General features: G+C 36.3%; 1 protein-coding gene across 2 annotated transcripts in view; it reads right to left on the reverse strand.

The window, feature by feature from the left end:
• Positions 1-7331: 7331 nt before the first annotated feature.
• The window catches only part of PGR (progesterone receptor), a 99339-nt gene continuing 86199 nt past the window's right edge, over positions 7332-20471 (reverse strand). For both annotated transcript variants that reach the window (XM_037156978.2, XM_037156973.2), the window contains 2 exons: positions 12937-13094; positions 7332-7487 (listed from right to left, as the gene is read on the reverse strand). In XM_037156978.2, coding sequence (XP_037012873.2) covers positions 7332-7487; positions 12937-13094 — 314 coding nt within the window. The remainder of the gene's footprint in view (positions 7488-12936; positions 13095-20471) is intronic.

The following is a 20471-nucleotide window of genomic DNA, read 5'->3' on the forward strand; positions in this document are numbered from 1 at the left end:
CTAAATACCAACCATGCCGCTGATGTTGCACTGCAGGGCAATAACATCATCCATTTTCTTTAAAGAAATGGACAGGGTATGCTTTCTTAACTGCTTAATTCACCTTTCCCTGAAAGTGCTTTGTCAGTTCAAACTTTCAACTGGCTTTAAAGTACTGCTTTTGCCATTTCTCCATGAGTGGAAAGAAAGCAAACAAACTTGTGTTTAACAGTAAGGTCAGCATGACATAAAGCAACAAGAGCCAGTAAATTGAAAATGAGGTTGACATTCTGGGACTAATCCAGCAGTCCAGACACAGTCTTCCAAACTCCACAGCTGCGTAAGGCTGTGGACAAGCTTAGGCGCAGCCTTCAGGCATATGACATGTGCCCGAGCTCTGCCTTGGAATGTGGTCAACTCCAAGGAGAGGAAGAGATCTATCTCCTCCTGTTCTTCTTTGCTTTGACTATAGAATATTCAGATAATGTGCACATTAAATTGCTGCTACTATGAACTCCTGCTTTTTAACCTATTACCAACACCTCCAAAATTCTCGAATCTTCAGCAATGGCAGAAGGGACAAATTATTAAACTACTCTTGGCTTCTTTTTTTTTAATACAATTATTTATTTATTTATTTATTTATTTATTTATTTATTTATTTATTTTTAGAGAGAGGAGAAGGGAGGCAAAAAGAGAGAGAGAGAAATGTGTTGCTTCTTGTGTGCCCCTTAGTGAGGACCTGGCCCGCAACCCAGGCATGTGCCCCAACTGGGAATTGAACCAGTGACCTTTTGGTTTGCAAGCCTCCGCTCAGTCCACTGACCTACACCAGCCGAGACTTTTGTCATAAATATGTTAAGAACAATGGTACTGAATTTGACATTTTTAAGTATCTGTTTAAAATATAGACAGCTTGACTAAACACAGCCCCTCCAAAATTCAATGTTATATATTATATGGTCAGATTAGTTTTACTATGGTAGTAATTCCACAAAAGGGAACACTGGGTCTCAAAATAATGATGAAGTCATCAACCCCAAAAATAACATTCTTATTCATTTTATTTTTAAAGATTTTATTTACTTTTAGAGAGAGGGGATGGGAGGGAGAAAGAGGGAGAGAAACATCAATGTATAAGAGAAACCTCGATCCATTGCCTCTCGCGTGTACTCCCCAACCAGGTACTTGGCCTGCAACCCAGGCATGTGCTCAGAACTGGAATTGAACTGGCGGCCATTCATTTTGCCAGTCGACACCTATGCCATTGAGCCATGCAAGTCAGGGCAACATTCCTGTTCTTAAGAAGGTTATGATACAGAATATCCACAAGAGATCTTCATGGCTGCCTTGATCTGGTATCTTGAATTCCTTTGGTGAGATGGCTATTAAATTTCTGGTTTTGCTGTGACTACCTAAGCAATTTCTCTCATCTATACTATCCTTAGTTGAGTGCAGAATATGAATTTAAAAAATTACCTTTATAATCTCTAGGGCATTGTATATAAATCACTCAACTTAAATTTTTTTCTTATTTAAGTTTGTGTCATTTTTGTATTCAAGAACTCAACAACTGTGTCTCCACTGATAAAGTAAAATGGACAGGCAGACACCCAATGGAAAGATACAACTTTTTTTCCCCCAAAGTATGCCTTTTAAATAGCCATTAGATATGGGGAATTTCCACATTCCTTAAATTTTACAGGAAATACATAACAATATTATCTAGCAAAAGTTTGCCAAGTCCTAAATTGCTTATCCTCACTAGACTAACTCGTGTAATGATTTTAATGAGAATATTGCTCAGGGCCTGTGTCTTAATAGCATTTTTCTGACTCAAGTTTTGGTGAAAAGGATAGTCTCTATCTCTGCCAAGCATCTGCCATTTATTTAATGTACCAATTATTCGACAGCCCCTGGTCCTTATCAAATCCAGAAATTGAACAAAAAGCAGTGAAATAAATAACTACTCACATAATATTATGAACTGATCCGACCTGGGTTGGTCTACATCCATAATCCATAATCCAAATCCAGGGTGAACTGGCCCTAGAGGATTGTATTCAGTCTGAATCACATCCATCCCTGTATAAACTCAAAAGAAAGAAAGAAAAAAGAAAGAAAGAAAGCCCTACAGATCATAAGTTACCTGGAGCTAACAGAACTTATAAGGTCATACAGAGTTAAGCCTGAGATAATGTGGCCATAAAAACATTGAAAATAGGAAGCCGATGCCCGGGCTGGTATGGCTCAGTGAATTGAGCACCAGCCTTCGAATCAAAAGTCACTTGTTCGATTCCCAGTCAGAGCACATGCCTGGGTTGCAGGCCAGGTCCCCAGTGGGGGAAACATGAGAGGCAACAACACATTGATGTTTCTCTCCCTCTCCTTCTCCCTCCCTTCCTCTCTCTAAAATTAAATAAATAAAAAATATATTTTAAAAAAGGGTGATAGGCTCTTTAGGTTTCCAGTAAAACAGGCCCCAAACTGAAAACTATGAAGAAATTAATTGAGTACCTGTAGTTGTAATTTCAATTCAAATACATCAAATATTCATATGTACATAGAGATAACAAACAGCAACTACATTTTCCAGATTCCTTGATTGTACTATAGAATATACCAGATTAATTTGAAAAAATAATAGCTAGAACTAAGGCTTAATAAAAATATAATAGCATTTATCATTTCTGAGCACCTGCACACTTTCTTGTTTTCTATTTATCAAACTAATTCAGCAAAGGCAAGTTTAATGAGAGAGGCTAAATGACGTGCTCAAGCTCAGTGAGGGAGAAGCGGGGCACAGGCCTAGGTGAGGTCTCTGCACGGTGCCCATCATAATTACATCACGGCTGCCGAGGGCAATTTAGAAGTTACAGGTTGACATGTTGTAACTACATGCGAGACATTGTTTTGGCAGAAGACATCATATTAGGCCTATCCTATTTGTCTAACATCTGTGGAGCAGTAAGTTATTTTAGTGTTAAATGAATGGAAAATAATAGCCTCAGTTAATTAAAGTGACATGTTTTTAATGAAAACATCAAAAAATATTAAATAATAATCAATACTGGAGGTACAATTGCTTCAGATTCAAATGGCCTCTCAAACCTTTTTTAAAGGAAATGTTTTATTAACTCAAAAATCTATTTGAGTAACCTTCAAGTATTTTGACATATACCTTTTGTCTTCTTACAATTTAATTTCCCTTTAGAGCTACCAGAAAGAATGTGACCTATAAAATAAAGTTTATAATGACTTCATAAAAACTGAGACATTTGTAATCAGGAATGTGTGGAGGAAAAGATTTAGAGACAAAATTTCTTCCATTTGGTAACGTCGTGTTGTTTTTCAAAAACTTCCTTTTTAAGATTAGCTCAAAATATTAAGACATCTACATCGAGAATCAAGATCAACATCAAAAATATCAAACATTGTTGTGAGATTGCAAAACAATAACCAAAACAAGGAAACCCAACCCTTCTGTCACCATATTCTGTTTCCCCATATGTGAGTGTAATCAGAAAATTAAAAATTATTTAAGCTTTTAAACAATTATGTTGCAATTTAAATCTGTGCTGATGAGAAAAGACTTATGCCATGAAGATAATGTTTTAATTTAAAGTAACAAGATCAGATAATAAAATAATCACCTCACTAACTGTTCTCTTGGGTCCATTACTTGTCTGTGAAAGGCTAATCACATTGTTTTTCTTTTTTTCTTTTTTGGAGGCATGCCTACATTCATTTACTTATATCCCATAATCCACTCTGACAGGTACCACTATCATACTGGTAGATTTCCTTTATTACGTATGATCAAAATTTGAAAATGCATTTATTGGGATGAAAAGACATTAAAAGCTTTGTCAACAAATACACACAGATTTAATGCAAATGAGTTTCTGATATGACTAAATTAAGATGTTATTTGATATTTATTTTAAAGTTAGTGTCTTACTTTGTGCTGCATTTGCCTTAGTAAAGTTATGCATTAACAATGGTTTGAACCTGTCAAATCCACATTGTATTTTCGTTCACACACTCAACAAACATTTGAATGTCTACTATTTACTAGGCACCAAGACTTATGCCTACTAGTAGACTGTGACTTTCTTGAGTTATGAGAGACAATAACATAGAATAATAATTATCAGCTATTTTCTTGTGATAATAGCAGATATGCAATAAATATTTGTCGAATAAAATAAAAATGAGGAAAATTTGTGTACTGAGGTTTATGGTACAGAACAATTTAGGGCTACTTAAATATAAGAAACAATTGTATTTGTGGAATTTTTCTTATACAGAAAAATAATATTCCATTCATTCAATTTTAAAATTTAGAATAGAGAGCACAAAGTGTTGTTGGCAATAAATATAAATGTTCTTACATTCTCCTATGTTATAATTAGCACAAAGAGAGATCTCACAAAGGAGGAAGAAAAAGTGTGAAATTAAAAAAATGATGAAGAAATGATGAGATAGAAATAGGGACCATAGGAAGAGAAAGTGATAAAGTCACGTGTGCAGACACATGCAGTGTTGTAACAAAAGAATGATAGACATCCAGGATAATACCAAAAATAGACAGATAACATGTCATTGAACTTTCAGTCAAGAAATGCTAGTGTCCCGCCTCAATGCAGTCCTCAGACTTGTAGGAGAGTCGGAATTGTAGAGCACCACACTACTGTCATTCAAATGTGCATAAATGCCTGGTGAACTTTAGAAGGAAGCAAATAACTGTCTGAATGATGGAGAGGAGATATTACGGAAGTGATGTTTGGCTGAGTCTTGAAGGTTGAGATATAAATGGTACTGGTATCAAAGGGTGAAAGATGGATTTACATGGCTGGAACACAAGATGAATATATAAAAGTGTTGAATAAAGAAAAGCAATTTTTAAGAACTGATGCTTGCACACCATTTCAGTATTCCACTATGTGGTTATATTAATAAGAAAAGTGGATCAATTAAAATATAATCTCTGAGGAAGGAGCTCAGTTAAAGGTGTTTTTTAGAAGCTCAATTGGAGATTCTTAACGTGCAGCTATACTTGAGAATCACTATAATAAGTGACTGGAAGTTAGTGTTTTAAATGAGGAATTGGCATAATTAAGTCCTTTTTTGGAAGATAACATTGGCCTGGGTAGTGCAAAGAGAATGAGAGCTTGGGTGCATAAAGACTTTGGAAAACTGAATACCAGTAGAGTCTATAGTAATACATATGTATTCACATGTAGACAGACATACTAAGGAACAGACCATCTTTATACTAATGTTGAGGCTATTTGGAATACTTAGGTTAAACCCTTATTCAATGTTGTAACCAAGAGTTATATAATTTGCATATTACTTATCATATTTGCCACATAGACCTAATGAACCCAAGTCAAGGGTTCTAGTTGGAGCTTGTTTCAATACCCACTTCAAATACCTTATGAGAATTCACTGTTTATAGATACTCATAGCTAATTCTTTCTTTCTTTTCTTTCTTTCTTTTTCTTTCTTTCTTTCTTTCTTTTCTTTCTTTCTTTCTTTCCTTTCTTTCTGTAAACTGAAGAAATTATTGGTAAGAAACAATTATGGCAACTACGCCAATTTTTTTGATCACGTGAAATCACTTTATTCATCTAGGAATCACACTAGTATTCATTAAAATTATTCTATGTTATTGTCCTTTGGTAAACTGCAAGTATTTATCAGTTGAAGAGAATGGGTAATTAAAACTGTATTAAAAAATCAAACTTCAGTGTTTTCTACATTGTTTTCAAAGTTATCTCGAAGTTCTCATTAACAGCTATGCATTAATTTGCATAAGATGGTATTTTTTACTTGCAAGGTAATGTCTAACTTAAAAAAATTAGAAAAGGAGTTGGGCCTACTAGTTTCTCTGAGCTGTTAAAAATTACATATGTATCATACATATATGATCTGTAATAGGCACATACATATGCCTAATATTAGTATAAATTACTTTATCATGAATAACAAACAATAATTGGTTTCAATCAAATATTACCAGTGCTATGGTCTTGGTTCTTTCTGTGTGTGTGTGTGTGTGTGTGTGTATATATATATGTATATATATATATATATATGTCCTTTAAAAAAATAGATCTCCACTAACTCACTTCAGGAAAGAACTCTTGTCTGTCTTCTAAAAGAATATTTTCAGCTCATATGGCAATGTGAATTGTGTGTTTTCTAGTTATCATAATTGGTTTCATTCCTTTAAGACAGTATCTAGTTTTCCCTGAAGTATCTCTCTTAGAATTAGATCAAAGGCACTCAAAAAGTTTCAACCTGTGATTAGTCTATTATGCTTCACTGAGTAGAAAAAGAGAATAATACTTCTCTATTTTTCCCTTCCCTCTCTCCCTCCCTCCCTCCCTCCTTCCCTTTTTTGCTTCTTTGATTTGAGAAGATGTTAATAAGAAGCTCTGATCTAAGGAATCTTCTGCAGAAAAGACATTATAACAACAGTGTTAAAGGTGAGGAAATTGAGAATCAGTAAAGTGACTTTCCACATGCCCCCAAATTAAAAGGGGTATTAGGCCACTGATTCCTCTGAATCCCTATTTTCATTCATAATACCTTATTAAAGGGCAACTCTCCAAAAAGGTTAATAAAAAACTACAAAACCCACAATACTGTTGTCATCGGGATATGGCTCTACTTACTGACTTCTTTCGAGATTCATGTTTCAAGTCTGGGAAACAGTCTTACATACAAGGTGCTTTCCCCAGTTTGAGGAACATCAATTTATTTCAAAATTTTAAATCCCTTTTCCTTCTCAGTATTTTTTTGCATTTAAAAGCTCTTGAAAATCTGATAAAGGTTATAAACTTCCTTCTCACAAAAATATATACACACTCATGTAGACAAAATTGTGCATACCATGTTAAAGGCTCATTTTTGTAAAGGTAATCAAGGAGACAAAGCGAGCTGCCTTGAAGGAACATGTGGAACAGCTTTTCAGTATCACATGTAAGATATTTTTCTCTGTAATGCAATTTTCTTAGCTGTAAAAGTTTAAAATCTTCACTAAATGGTATGAAATAACATGGATAAAATGAGATTTACTCTAACCATCCATTTTAGTACTTGTTCATTCTTGTGAACACTTAGAGAAAATACAGGTCCGCAAAAACACTTAAAAATTCTAATTATACCGTACAAAGGAAAACAATTAAAATTTCAGAATTTTCTCTGAAATTTATACAGTATGATATGATATGAATGTAAGGCTTTGAGAAGAACATTGCAGGAATTTGAGACCTCATAATCCTAACCCAAACACAAACAGGCATACCACAAAGTTTAATTTTTAAAGGTAAAAAATGGCATCACTTTTTATGAAAGAGAAGATGTTTCACCATCCCTGCCAAGATTTTGGGTAGTTGTGCAGCAATAACCTCAGACATCATTTCTGGAAACTCAACGCTCAGGGCCCGGGACTGGATAAATGTATTCAAGCAGTACAGGTGAAGTTGTTTGACAAGCTGTTGGTTTAACAAACAGATAAGGAACATGTAATAAAAGTAATAAAGTCGTGAACTATTCATACATGGCAACTTATTTTTCTAACAATATAATTACTTGCCAAGATGTTTTCTGCTTACGAAAATGAAAATAACTTCCTCCACTGCCTAGATTTTATAAAATATTACATATAATGAAATGTTGTGATAGTACAAAAAGATTTTTTTTAAATGGAAGTCATTCATAATCCCATAGGATAACCAATCTGAATATTCTGGTGTGTTTCTTTCAAGTTTTGTCTTTTTACACATGTACACAGACACACCAGGTATGTGTGTATATGTGTGTGTGTGTATAGTGCACAAATGCATATATATTTTTAAAAATGCAATTATTTTATAAAGTCTATTTGTTAATGTGGCTTTTTAAAATTACATTATATTGACTCTTCCTATATCAATAAAAACACCCCAACATAACACATTTTAATTTAATTTTTATTTTTGTCAATGTAATATGTGTACATATTTTAAAAGTCAAATAGTACTGAAAATTTATAAAAACAAGAAAAACCCAACAGCAACCAACTATACAACAAGAAACTAGACAACCTGGAAGAAATGGAGAAATTCTTAGAAACTTACAACTATCAAGACTGAATCAGGAAGAAATAGAATATTTGAACAGACTAATTACTAGTAATCAGGTTGAATCAGTAATTTTTAAAAAATCCCCTAATTAAGAAAAGCCTAGGATTAGATGGTTTCACTGTGAATTTTACCAAACATTTGAAGAAGGATTAACAGCAATACTCCTTAAACACTTGCAAAAAATTGAAGAGGAGGGAAAACTATGAAGACCCAGAACAGCCAAAGAAATCATGAGAAAGAAAACAAAGCAGGAGACATTACACTTCCTGACTTCAAGCGAATATGATAGAGTTATACTAATTAATCAGTGTGGTGCTGGCATAAAAACAGACAAACAGACCAGTGGAACAAAAGCAAGAGTCCAGAAATAAACCCAAGCATTTACAATCAACTAATATTTGACAAGGGGCCCAAGAATACTCAATGGAGAAAAGACAGTCTGTTCGATAAATGGTGCTGAGAAAACTGGATAGTCTCATGTAAAAAAAATGAGCCTTGACCCCTACCTTATACCACACAGAGAAATTAAATTTAAGTTAATTAAAGACTTAAATGTAGAACCCGAAAGCATGAAACTCTTAGTAGAAAACTAGGGAAAACCATAGGGAAAAATTCCTTGATATGAGTCTCAGTAATGATTCTTTGGAAATCACACGTAAAGCACAAGCAGCAAAACAGACAAACAAAAGTGGGACTACATCAAACTAAAAAGCTTCTGCACAAAAGAAACCATCAACAAAATGAAAACACAGTCAAAGGAATAAGAAAAATATTTGCAAACCATGTAATTGGTAAAAGGTTATTATCCAAAATACATAAAGAACTCCTATAACTCAATAGCAAAAAAAAAACACCCCAAATTATCCAATTAAAAATTAACTAAAAGACCTGAATAGACATTTTTACAAAGAAGATATATACAAATGACCAACAGTGGCATAAGAAGATATCATTAAGGAAATGTAAATGAAAACCGCAATGAGCGGTTTAAACTTTCACTTTAAACCTGTGAGAAGGGCCGTGATTAAAAAGATAACAGCTAACAAATGCCGGAATGGAAGTGGAGAAAAGAGAACCCCTGTGCACTGTCGATGGGACTGTAAATTGGTGCAACCTCTATGGAAAATAACATGAAGTTTCCTCAGAAAATTAGAAGTAGAACTACTACGAGATTCAATAATTCCACTTCTGGGAATATATCCAAAGGAAACAAAAACACTAATTCAAAAGATATCTGCACCCACATGACCACAGCAGCATTACCTACAATAGCCAACACATGGATACAGCCAAAGTACCCATCAATGGATGAATGGATAAAGATGATGTGAGGTATATATAATACATACACATTGGAATATTATTCAGCCCTAAAAATGAGGGGATCCTACTATTTGTAACAATGCGAATGAACCTTAAAGGCATTATGCTAAGTAATATAAATCAGATAAAGACATGTACTTGATAATCTCACTTATATGTGGAATCTAACAAAGAAAAGAACCCATAAAACTCATAGAAAAAAGAATATCAATTTTTTGGTTACCAGGGTAGAGAGATAGTGGAGGGAATTGGAGAAAGATGGTAAAAAGGTAAAAACTTTCTTTTGTAGGATAAATACTAGGAATGTTATGGATAACATGATGACTATAGTTAACAATGCTGTGTGATATATAGGAAAGATAAGATAGTAAGTAGTTCCTAGTAGTTCTCATCTCAAGTGGAAATGTTTTTTCCATATATATATCTATCATTTATATCTGTCATATATATATGGTATAGTAACTAAAGTTATTGTGGTAATTATTTCACAACATATGTAAGTCAAACTATGATGCTGTACACCTTAAATTTATATAGTGATGTATGTCAATTATTTTTCAATAAGACTGGAAAAAAGAAAACAAGTAAACAATAACAAAAACAGCAGAAACAACAAGCCCAGCAGTTTTCTAGTGCACTTCTTCCCGTCCATATTCCAGCTTCCTAGATGTAACCACCCTCAACTGTTTTAGCTTATGCCTTTAAATTTTATCTCTTTATTTCTAATAAAGTTTGCTTTCCAAATGTGATATTGAGTTTCTGTACAAAAAATGAGGATTTAGTTCTGTTATACTACACATCCCTCTCTTACTTTCTTTACTCTCCATTCTATTTAAAGGTGTATCTCAATTTTTGGCCAAGTCAACATCTAGCATTTATATTATAAAGATTTTTATTGTTTACTTCTATATTATATTTTCTTTTTATATGATTTATCTTTATGTTGGTGCTGCTAATCATCTTGTGCTTCCATTTGCTTCATTTTCTCTGTATTTATCATATCACAAAGCCATAGGCAAATTCTCTGACAGAACTGTAAAACTCATGTCAATATATTCACACATACTAGTAACCCCTCGGTTCTCTCTTTTTCCAGGTACTGGATCCTAAAACCCTGGGCATTATTATTCCTATTAATCATTGCTTAGCACAGATAATGTGCTGAGATATCCCTTTACATCTCTTGGACTGAGTCTCCTAATTCTTTGCCTTACCCTCGGTGTTTGATGCAAGAAATCTTGCAGATGTCCTTGAGAAACAATGTATTTGAGGTAAGCAATATGAGACCTTGAATGTTTGTAAATACCTTCATGGTGCTATCGAACTTGTTTGATTGTTTGGCTAGATATAAGATTCTTTGAAGATTTTCTTTTCCTTTAAAATTCTGAAGGCCATGTGCCATTGTTTTCTGATTTCCTGCAATGCAGTTGAGAACTCTAGCATCTTTCCCGGTCCTAAATATTTATATGACTTGTTTCTTTCCTCATTGGTATATTTTAGTAAAGTCTTTATTCCTAGTGGGCTGAAATCACATAATAATATGCCTTGGTTCGATGGTGCAGTGCCTGCACATTGGGCCAGTACATTTAGATAACTCGTACCCTTCAGTTTCAGCAACTTTTCCTTTATGATTTTTACCTAATTTCCTCCTTTGGATTTTATGTGTTCTTTCTTCTGGAAATTCCTGTTACTTGGAGAATAGAATTCCTTGGATTAATCCCCTAAATTTGCCATTTCATCTCTGTAATTTTTCATAGCTTTATTTTTTATGTTTTTCTGGGAGTTTCCTGAAATTTCTATTTCAGCCCTTCTTTTAAATTTTTTATTTCCGGTCTTTTGTGTTTAATTCCAAAAGTATTTTTTTGTTCACTGTTGCTTTTTAAATATTTTCTATTCTTGTTTCATGGACACAATATCATTCTTATTTCCCTGAATATTTTAATTTTTTAAAGCTTTCTTCTGTTCCCTGCACTGGTGTTTTTTTCTCTAAGTTACTTTGTTGTTGTTGTTTATTTTATTTATGCTTTTCACTTTAGCTAAGTGGCTAATAATCCTTGGATTCTGTTTCTATTCAAGAGGAAGGACTTAAATATGACCTGCTGAATGGATTGCTTCTTTTATGCCTTGCCTGTCATTCAGGGTGGTTTATGAATATAACAGCAAAAAGAGCTTGTATTTAATATGTCTTGGCTAACCATATAAATCCTAGTTTAGTAATCCAGTTCTAGTGTTGGGGATTTCTAGTTGTTTTTTTTTTTCTTTTATAAGTAATGCTACAGTGAATTTCCTCATATATATATCTTAAATATTTGCCTAATAACTTATTTAAGATAAATCCTAGAAAGGAGAAATTTGCAAGCATGCATGAAAATTAAAAACTTTGCTATATACTGCCAGATTGTTTATTAGTATTGTGTGGGGGTTCAGATTGAGGCACCCAAAATGTGTCAACATGGTATGGGGAGCATTTAGAGCTAAAGGCAACTGAAACCTTGCAGATTCCAGACAAACTTCTGCCCTGTTCACCTTTTAACGTCTTAGAAGAATTTAAATTAGTAGTCAAAACCATAATAAGAAATTATCAGATATAATTTTGACCTACCTATATGGTAAGGAAAGCCACTAATTACTGCACATTTGCTCTTCTTTTTGCTGCTCAGTTACCTTCTTTCCCTCTAAAGCCCCAAGGCGCCTTACCTCATCTTGGCTCAGAATCCCAAATATATGGAATTTTAACTTTCAGTCTCCTAGGATCTCATGTATGCAATGCCTCTAACACTTTCATGTATGTGTGTCCCCATATGTACATATATCATTAAATTTAGTTTTCTCTCATTAATCTGTCTCATGTACATTTAATTATTAGAGCAGCCAAGAGAATTTTGAAGGGTAAAATTTCTGCTTCTTCAATTGTTATTAACTTACATTTCCATTCAAAATGCTATGAGAGTGTTATTTTCCACATCTATACTTTTTTCATGGTTTTATTTATTTTATTGTTTTTTGCATTTTTTAAATTGCTGGTCAAGCACAGTTGTCTCCATTTTCCCACCACCTTCCCCTGCCCCATCCACCCACCTCCCACCCTTATTCCTTCCTAACTTTGACTTCGTCCATGTGTCCTTGAAACACGTTCCTTGACGACCTGCCCCCTTCTTTCCCCATTATCTATACTTTTGCTTTTACATATAAATGTTTGTATAATTTAAGGTAAAAATATTTTAGAACATATGCAGAAAATGTGTCACAATTCCTATTAACCATTAGATTACTCTCACATTATACAAATATTAGTAAAAGGATATTTGAATGATTATATAAAAAATGAAAAAAGCAAAATATAAATTCTAAGCAATATAATGCAAATACTATTTTAAAATATAAGTACAAATATAAACTTCAGGAAACTATATGAAGTAAAATTTAGATTTAATATTTAAAAAGTTATAGAAACTCAAAAAATAATCAGTGATATTCTAGAAAACAAAATACTCACATCATGCAAGTTATCAAGAAACTTTGTAAGTTGGTAGAAACGCTGTGAACTAGCAACAACTCCTTTTTGCCTCAGACCAATTGCCTTAATGAGCTCTCTAATGTAGCTTGATCTCATTTCTTCAAACTGGTTTTGATTTCTTAGTCCTTCCAAAGGAACTGTGAAAAGACAATTAGAAGTGTCAATTATGTTTAAAATGATGACACAAGCAGTTTATAATAAATTTCTGAGCTCTGTGATAATTTCTTTTGATATGTAACTTGAGACACAAACATTTTAAATAAGAGATAATGTTACTGATAGTGTTAGGACATAAATTTCTACTTCTCTGGAATAATATGGTAACAACAAGTAGGTAAGATGAAGAACATTTCGGCTTGCCTATTTAGAGCTGTGTCAGTGTATTATGTGTTTAAATTAGAATTTGCTTACAAGAGCACCTGACAGTATTCTACAATTTTGTCTCAAATACGTGGTTTGATTTAGTTTACAGCAGCATGGAATCTTTTTTCTTTCTTTCCTTTTAACAAATACTTGGATTTGTCGGTGAGGTCTTGCCTTCTATGGGTAAAAAAGTTGTGCTGTAATAATCTATCAAAAAGTAACCTTACAGGGTGATCTGATCATAAATTCCTTACTGGGAAGATCATACATAGTCAGTAGTCATGACCAGGCCTGTAACTTCCTCAGTAAAAGGTTTTTAAGCCACTGGTCTTGTATAACTAGGCTAACACACCTTTGAAATGCCAGGGGTAATCCTCTTTTTCAGGCCCCCGGGAAGGTGTAACTATCCTCAACAGTGCATATAACCTTGTCCTGTGTTCCAATGCCTGCCTTGCATTCTCCCACCATCAGGTAATCTTCCTTACCTTCTATCATTAATTCAAAATGCATAAAAAAAACCTAAGGGTATAATGGGGGGAAACAGGGAAGGGTTTTCAAGAACATCTATGGACACATGGACAAAACCAAAGGTGGGGGTAGGATCAAGTGTGGGAAGTGGGGATGGCTGGGGTGGGAGGGAGTGGTGGGGGGGGAATGGAGACAACCGGACTTGGACAATTTTTAAAAAGCTTAAAAAAGAAAAACAAAATAGAAACAATAAAAAAAGAAACTGCAAACTGTCAATCTCTGGAGCATTTGATATTTGCTTCCTGGCAATTGTCATCAGTTTGGCTCAAATAAACTCTTATACAATTGTCTATAGATTTAGATGTTTCTAAATCTATAGACAATTTCATATAAATCACAAGTATTTCTCATTAACATTATTCCTAGATGATTTACCTGTTTGTTGTCATTTTAACATTGCTTCATTAAATTCTGTAACTCCTTCTGGCTGATATGAGTAAACAACTATTGTTTTATTAAGTATATTTTATTGACATGCTATTACAGTTGTCACATTTTTTCCTTCAATTTATACCCCTCTGCCCTGCACCCCCTGCCACGAGCATTCCCCACCCTTAGTTCATGTCCATGGGTCATACATGTAAGTTATTTGGCTTCTCCATTTCCCATACTATTATTAACCTTCCCCTGTCTATTTTGTACCTACCAATTATGCTTCTTATTCCCTGTGTAACATGGTGCAGCCAGGGAGACCCCAAACAGGGGTTTGTAATGGGGTCCAGAAATTGGGGTGTCCTGGAAATATTAATAATATAGGATGTTCTCACCCCTACAAGTCTGAACTGTGGCATGGGACACATGGAACAGGGCCATTGAGAGCTGTTCTGCATACAACACTTTTGCAACTAACCTTAGGCATGGTCATTTAACATATCTATAACTTTTAACTGGTTTCATGGATTTGTTAAATAGCTGTGGCCATGCTTTGAGCCAGGTAGATGGGAATGACTTCAACCCATGATGTAACTGGGAAGAAGCTCCCCTTAGTTATAGAACCTGTCTGAGAACTTGGAGGTGATTGGCTCCATGCCACGAGGACATGCCTGCCCGGACTTACTATGGCAGCCCAATAAAGTTGGAAAAAATACAGGAGTGCTGCTAGATGTAACTGATTGGGACCAGTCTGAAATGGGGTTGTAGAGAAAAACAGGTGCTGGGATTTAAACCCAGGCATGACAGCCATGCTAGATTGGGACACTGTGGCTTTGGGGTGCTCCCTTTTGCCACATGGCTTAGGAAGCAAGAGAGACCTTTCTGGGAAGAAAGGGGTGAAAGGACTCTTGTTGGTGGGCCATGAGAAGGTGCTACATGGTTTTGGATTAACTGGAGATCACGGCAGCAACACAGCTGTAAGTGCTGAGAACCGAGGGGCTACCGGAGCCACAGACTTCTATTTCTTTTCCTGAGATATGGTACCCCAGACTGGGAAGAGGAGGAAAAAAGGACTGTGTGCATTTGTGGGTATTCTAAGGGAATTTGGGATCTTAATGAAGATGTTAAGTTATTACTCTTAAGTTTGTATAACTTTTGGATAAATAATTCCTTTCTTTTTCACCAATCTTTGATATTGAGAGCTATAATTCCCTGGCAGCAGTCAAGGCAAACCTAGCACAGGGAGACTTCAGGAGGAGGGGGGTGTCCAGCCACTAATAGCATGTTATTCCCCCACTCCATGGGTCTGTTCTGTAACACCTGTACCTTTTCTCTTTCTTCTCCCTGCCCCACCCTGCTGAAAACCCACAATAAGATCTCCATGCCTGTGATTCTATTCCTGTTCTATTGTTTGCTTAGTTTGTTTTGTTTTTGTTTTTTAGGTTCAGTTTTGATAGCTGTGAGTTTGTTGTCATTTTACTGTTTATAGTTTTGATTGTCTTCTTTTCCTTAGGTAGGTCCTTTTAACATTTCACATAAAAGCTTGGTGATGATGAACTCCTTTAACTTTATCTTATCTGGGAAGCACTTTATCTGCTCTTGCATTCCAAATAATACCTTTACTGGATAGAGTATCTTAGAAGTAGGTCCTTGCCTTTCATGACTTTGAATACTTCTTTCCAGCCCCTTCTGTCTAATTTTGGTAAATCAGCTGAGCCTTATGAGAATTCCTGTGTAGGTAACTTTCTTCTTTTCTCTTGCTGCTTTTGAGATTCTCCTCTTATCTTTAATCTTGGGTAATGTATTGTGATGTGCCTTTGGTGTGTACGTCCCTGTGTCCAAATTCTTTGGGACTCTGAGCTTCCTGGAATTCCTGGAAGTCTATTTCCTTTGCCAGATTGGGGAAATTCTCCTTCATTGTGTTTTCAAGTAAGTTTTCAATTTCTTGCTCTTCCTCTTCTCTTTCTGGAACCCCTATGACTCAAATGTTGGAACATCTAATGTTGTCCTGGAGGTTCTAAGACTTTCCTCACTTTTTGAATTCTTGTTTCTCTATTCCAGTTGAATATTTATTTCTTCCTTCTACTCCACATCATTGATTTGAGTCCTGGTTTCCTTCCCTTACTGTTGGTTTCCTGTATATTTTTCTTTATTGCATTATGTATAGCCTTCACTTTTTCCTCTATTTTGCAATTCATAGTCAAACATTTCAGTGAGCATCCTGATTACCAATGTTTTGAACTCTGCACCTGATAGGTTGGCTAGCTCCTTGTTGCTCAGTTCTTTTTCTGGAGTTTTGATCTGTTCTTTCAATGGGGCCATATTCCTTTGTCCATTCCTTGGGTGCACCTGCTATGTTGTAAGGGGCAGAGCCACAGGCATTCACCTGGGTGGGGCAACCCACATTGCTGTGCTGTGATGTGGTAGGTGGGAGAGGGGTCAGAGAGAGAACAATCCTGCTTGCTCGGCTCTCACCCCACTTTCAGTCACTTCCCCCACTACCAACAAGCAAATTGTGCCCTTCTGGTGATGATTCCCAAGTGTCTGGGTTTGTGTACACTCTAGGATCTAAGGGTCTCTTCAACGAACTCTCCTGTGAGGCTAGGAATTTCTCCAGCCGCTACAACCCCCATGGATTTTACAGCCAGAGATTTAGTGGGTTTCTTTTCCTGCACTGGAACCCAGGGTTGTGCAGTTTGTCTCACTCCTGAGTTTTTCCTTTCTCTCCTTTATACAAGTTCTTTTTCTTCCTGTTTTATCTCTGTCTTTGATGTCAAAATTCCTTTAAATGATTTGGTTGTTTATTTACAGTCAAGAGCGAAAAACTAAAAAGCTGATTGATAGTTATGTTTGAGTGAGTATTGCTTATAGACTGGAACTGTGAGTTCTAGTGTAGGGCAATGTGACTGAGTTATTTCAAAGAAAAATTCCTGCTATTAAGATATTTAGTTCTTTTTCTTTCTGGCTAAAAAAGATTCTGCAAAAAAAGAACCTTTCATTCTCCTGCTTGGAGGATATCAATTTGGAAGGCCATGTTCTGGGAGACAGGTGAAAGAAGTATGCTGTCAATATGTGGTATATAATCTTAATCTGTTTTCAATCCAGAAACCCTCCCCCTCAACAGTACCTGTGACTCACCAATGTATTTTCCATCTGTTATATTCTCTTCGGGAATAAATTTATAATCTCTTTCTGAGTTAGAAACAATGGACATGATTGGGTTATATTTGGAAACAGACTTTCAACAGAACATCTGTTTTTAACTCTTACCATCACTCTTTCAAAAATACATTGTCACCAACTGACAAATGTGCCAAAGGTTCAGCGAAGCAAATAAAGGTGTTTCCTGGATTTTCTTACTTCTGGCTTAGAATCCAACCTTCTTAGATATGCTAAATTGGTTCTGCTTGCTGGTTTACACAATTTGATTGCTTTTGATCCCTTTCCTATTCTCTTTTCATTAAAAAAATCCCATTAGTAATATTTTAGTGTAGTTTTAAAGGGATTAATGGAAGAATGTGTGTCTTCAAACTGCCATATTTTCCTGGAGAACTATATTTTAGATTTTAATGGCAGATGAGAGGCTTAAATTCTGCTGTATCCAATCATCAAACTTCTTTTGTCAACTTTCTCATTGCATTTGTTTTTAAAATGATGTTTCTTATTTGAGATTTCAAAATTATTTATGTTACTTTTGATTTGTTTTTAACAGTATAAATGCTCACATTTAACTCAATTATCTGGTATTAATTTTATAATATAATTTTAGCTAAATATCCCAATGGATTTTTCTAAAATACACACTATTTTTCCAACAATGTTTAGTCTGTATCCATTGATTTGTGGTATTTTTTATTATAGTATAGGAAATTCTAATACATACTAGTAAGACTTGACTAACAAATCAATGCATTTATTTTTCTCACATTGTATTAATTATTGTGGCTTTCTAATTTGGCAGATAAAGGACTGCTGTTGGATTCTTTACTGTCAAGAAGGAAAGGCAGAAGTTAACTGCTGCTGTAATATTAAATTATGCAATTTGACTCTCTTGGCCAGTCTCATATTAATACCCCTAGTCCACTTTATGCACTCCACCAAATAAAGCTTGAAGGTCTTTATGTAATAGGGTGCAGCCAAGAGGGGGACCCCCAAAAGAGATTTGGAATGGAAGCCCTGGCTGGTATAGCTCAGTGGATTGAGCGCGGGCCTGTGAACCAGACAATCGCGGTTCGATTCCCAGTCAGGGCACATACCGGGGTTGCAGGCTGGTTCCCTGCAGGACAGTTCCCAGCAGGGGACCCATGAAAGGCAACCATATATTGATGTTTCTCTCCCTCTCTCCTTCCTTTCCCCTCTAAAGATAAATAAATAAAATAAAATAAAAAAAAAAAAGAGATTTGGAATGGGGTCCAGAACTCACGGTGTCCAGGAAATATTAAGATGTCCTCCCTCATTCCTTCACAGGTGTGAGTTGGGGGAAGGGACACATGGAGCAGGGCCATTGAGAGCTGTTTTGTACAGCAAAGGCTTTGCAGCTAACTTCTGGCGTGGTCATTTAACATATCTATAACCTTTAACTGGCTGCATAGATATGTTAAATAGCTGTGGGCATGCTCTGAGCCAGGGGGATGGAAGTGACTTCCACCCAAGACGTAACTGGGGGCAGGTCCCCCCGAGTTGCAGCGCCTGTGTGCGAGCGTGGAGAAGATTGGCTCCACAACATGGGGCCACACCTGCCCAGACTCATGATGGCAGCCCAGTAAACTTGGAATAATACAGGAATGCTGGCAAGTGTAGCCAATTGTAGGAGGAGCTGGAAATGGGGCTGCAAAGGACTGGCATGGGGATTTAAAACTCAGATATGGCTGCCATTGAAGAAGTAACATGTGGCTTTGCCAGAGTGGGGGACCCCCACAGCCATGTAAGAGAAGGAGAGGGAACCACACAGCTGTGGCAGTGCAAAGAGAGAGCCACTCGCTTTTGGACAGAGTGCAGACCCCCACAGCTGGGGGTAGAGAGAATCACCATGTGGATTTAGCAGAGAATCGCCACTCGCTTCTGGAAGAGTGGCAGCCCTACCCTCTTTGAAGCTCTGGTGGAGAGAAGAACCATGCGGTTTTGGCCAGAGTGCAGACCCCTGCAGCTTTGGTAGAAGAGGTCCATGTGGCTTTGGGGTGCTCCCTTTGGCCACGTGGCCTGAGAAGCAGGAGAGACTTTGCCTGGAAAATGGGTACAAAGAACTCTTGCCAGTAGACCATGAGAAGGTGCCACATGGCTTTGGAGTAATTAGAGATCCTTCCTGAATGGTGACACAGCTGATGGTGCCAGCGGCCTGAAACACAGACACGTGCTTCTTTTCCAGAGTTATGGTACCCCAAATTAGGGCAGGGGAGAAGGAAGCACTGTGGGTGTCTGTGGGTATCCAAAAGGACTTTGATATTTTAATGAAGACTTTAGGTCACTACGTCAAGTCTGTATGGCTTTAAATAAACCTTCCCTTTCCTTCTCACAAATCTCTGGCATTGAGAGATGTCTTTCCTCTGGTGGCAGACAGATGAGCCCAGTATGTGGTCTGGACAGTATTAGTATACCATCCTTGGTCGGAGGGAGGGCCCTGTTGTTCTGTAACATTTACTCCAAATAGGATTTTCGAGGGGGAAATAGGCTGTGGATCCTGAATTGGTCCCTGTCTTTGCAGTGATTTCATGAGGAAAATTTCCTTTTTATGGGTTTACCTTTTCTGCTTTTCCTCCTGATGTGCAACCTCCACTGCCCATCATTTGATATTTGTGCCACTAGACAGAAGTTCCTGCAAAGATATTTCTGAGAAAGAGCCTGGCTTGGTTCACCTTCTATCTAAGATCTTAGCACTCTGTTGTTCTCTTTCAGATCACTATGAGTGAAGGAAAGATAATTCAGGCATTCAAGGGCTGAGCTTACCTGTGCATGGAAAGGACAAAGAAAAGGGTGAAAAAAGGTAAAAGCAGTTTTAAAATTGGTGATCCACTGAGGCAGAGATCCAGGTGTTCTTTGTGTGCAACAAAGAAAAGAAAAGGAAAAAATAAAATGCCCCTGCCTTCTGGTGACCAATGCTATGTTTTATAGCTCACAATTTTTTTCCTTCTGGTTATTCGGTTCAGATGCATTTCCCAGCCTCTCTTGCAGTTAGGGCGGGCCAAGGAAAGTGGGTGGAAATGACGCATGACACTTCCGGGTTTCCCCTCTGAACATTTTCTCACCCAGTGTTC

This window comes from Artibeus jamaicensis, unplaced genomic scaffold (genome assembly GCF_021234435.1).
Source record: "Artibeus jamaicensis isolate MK-2021 breed Jamaican fruit bat unplaced genomic scaffold, CSHL_Jam_final contig_585, whole genome shotgun sequence".
Taxonomy (NCBI): domain Eukaryota; kingdom Metazoa; phylum Chordata; class Mammalia; order Chiroptera; family Phyllostomidae; genus Artibeus; species Artibeus jamaicensis.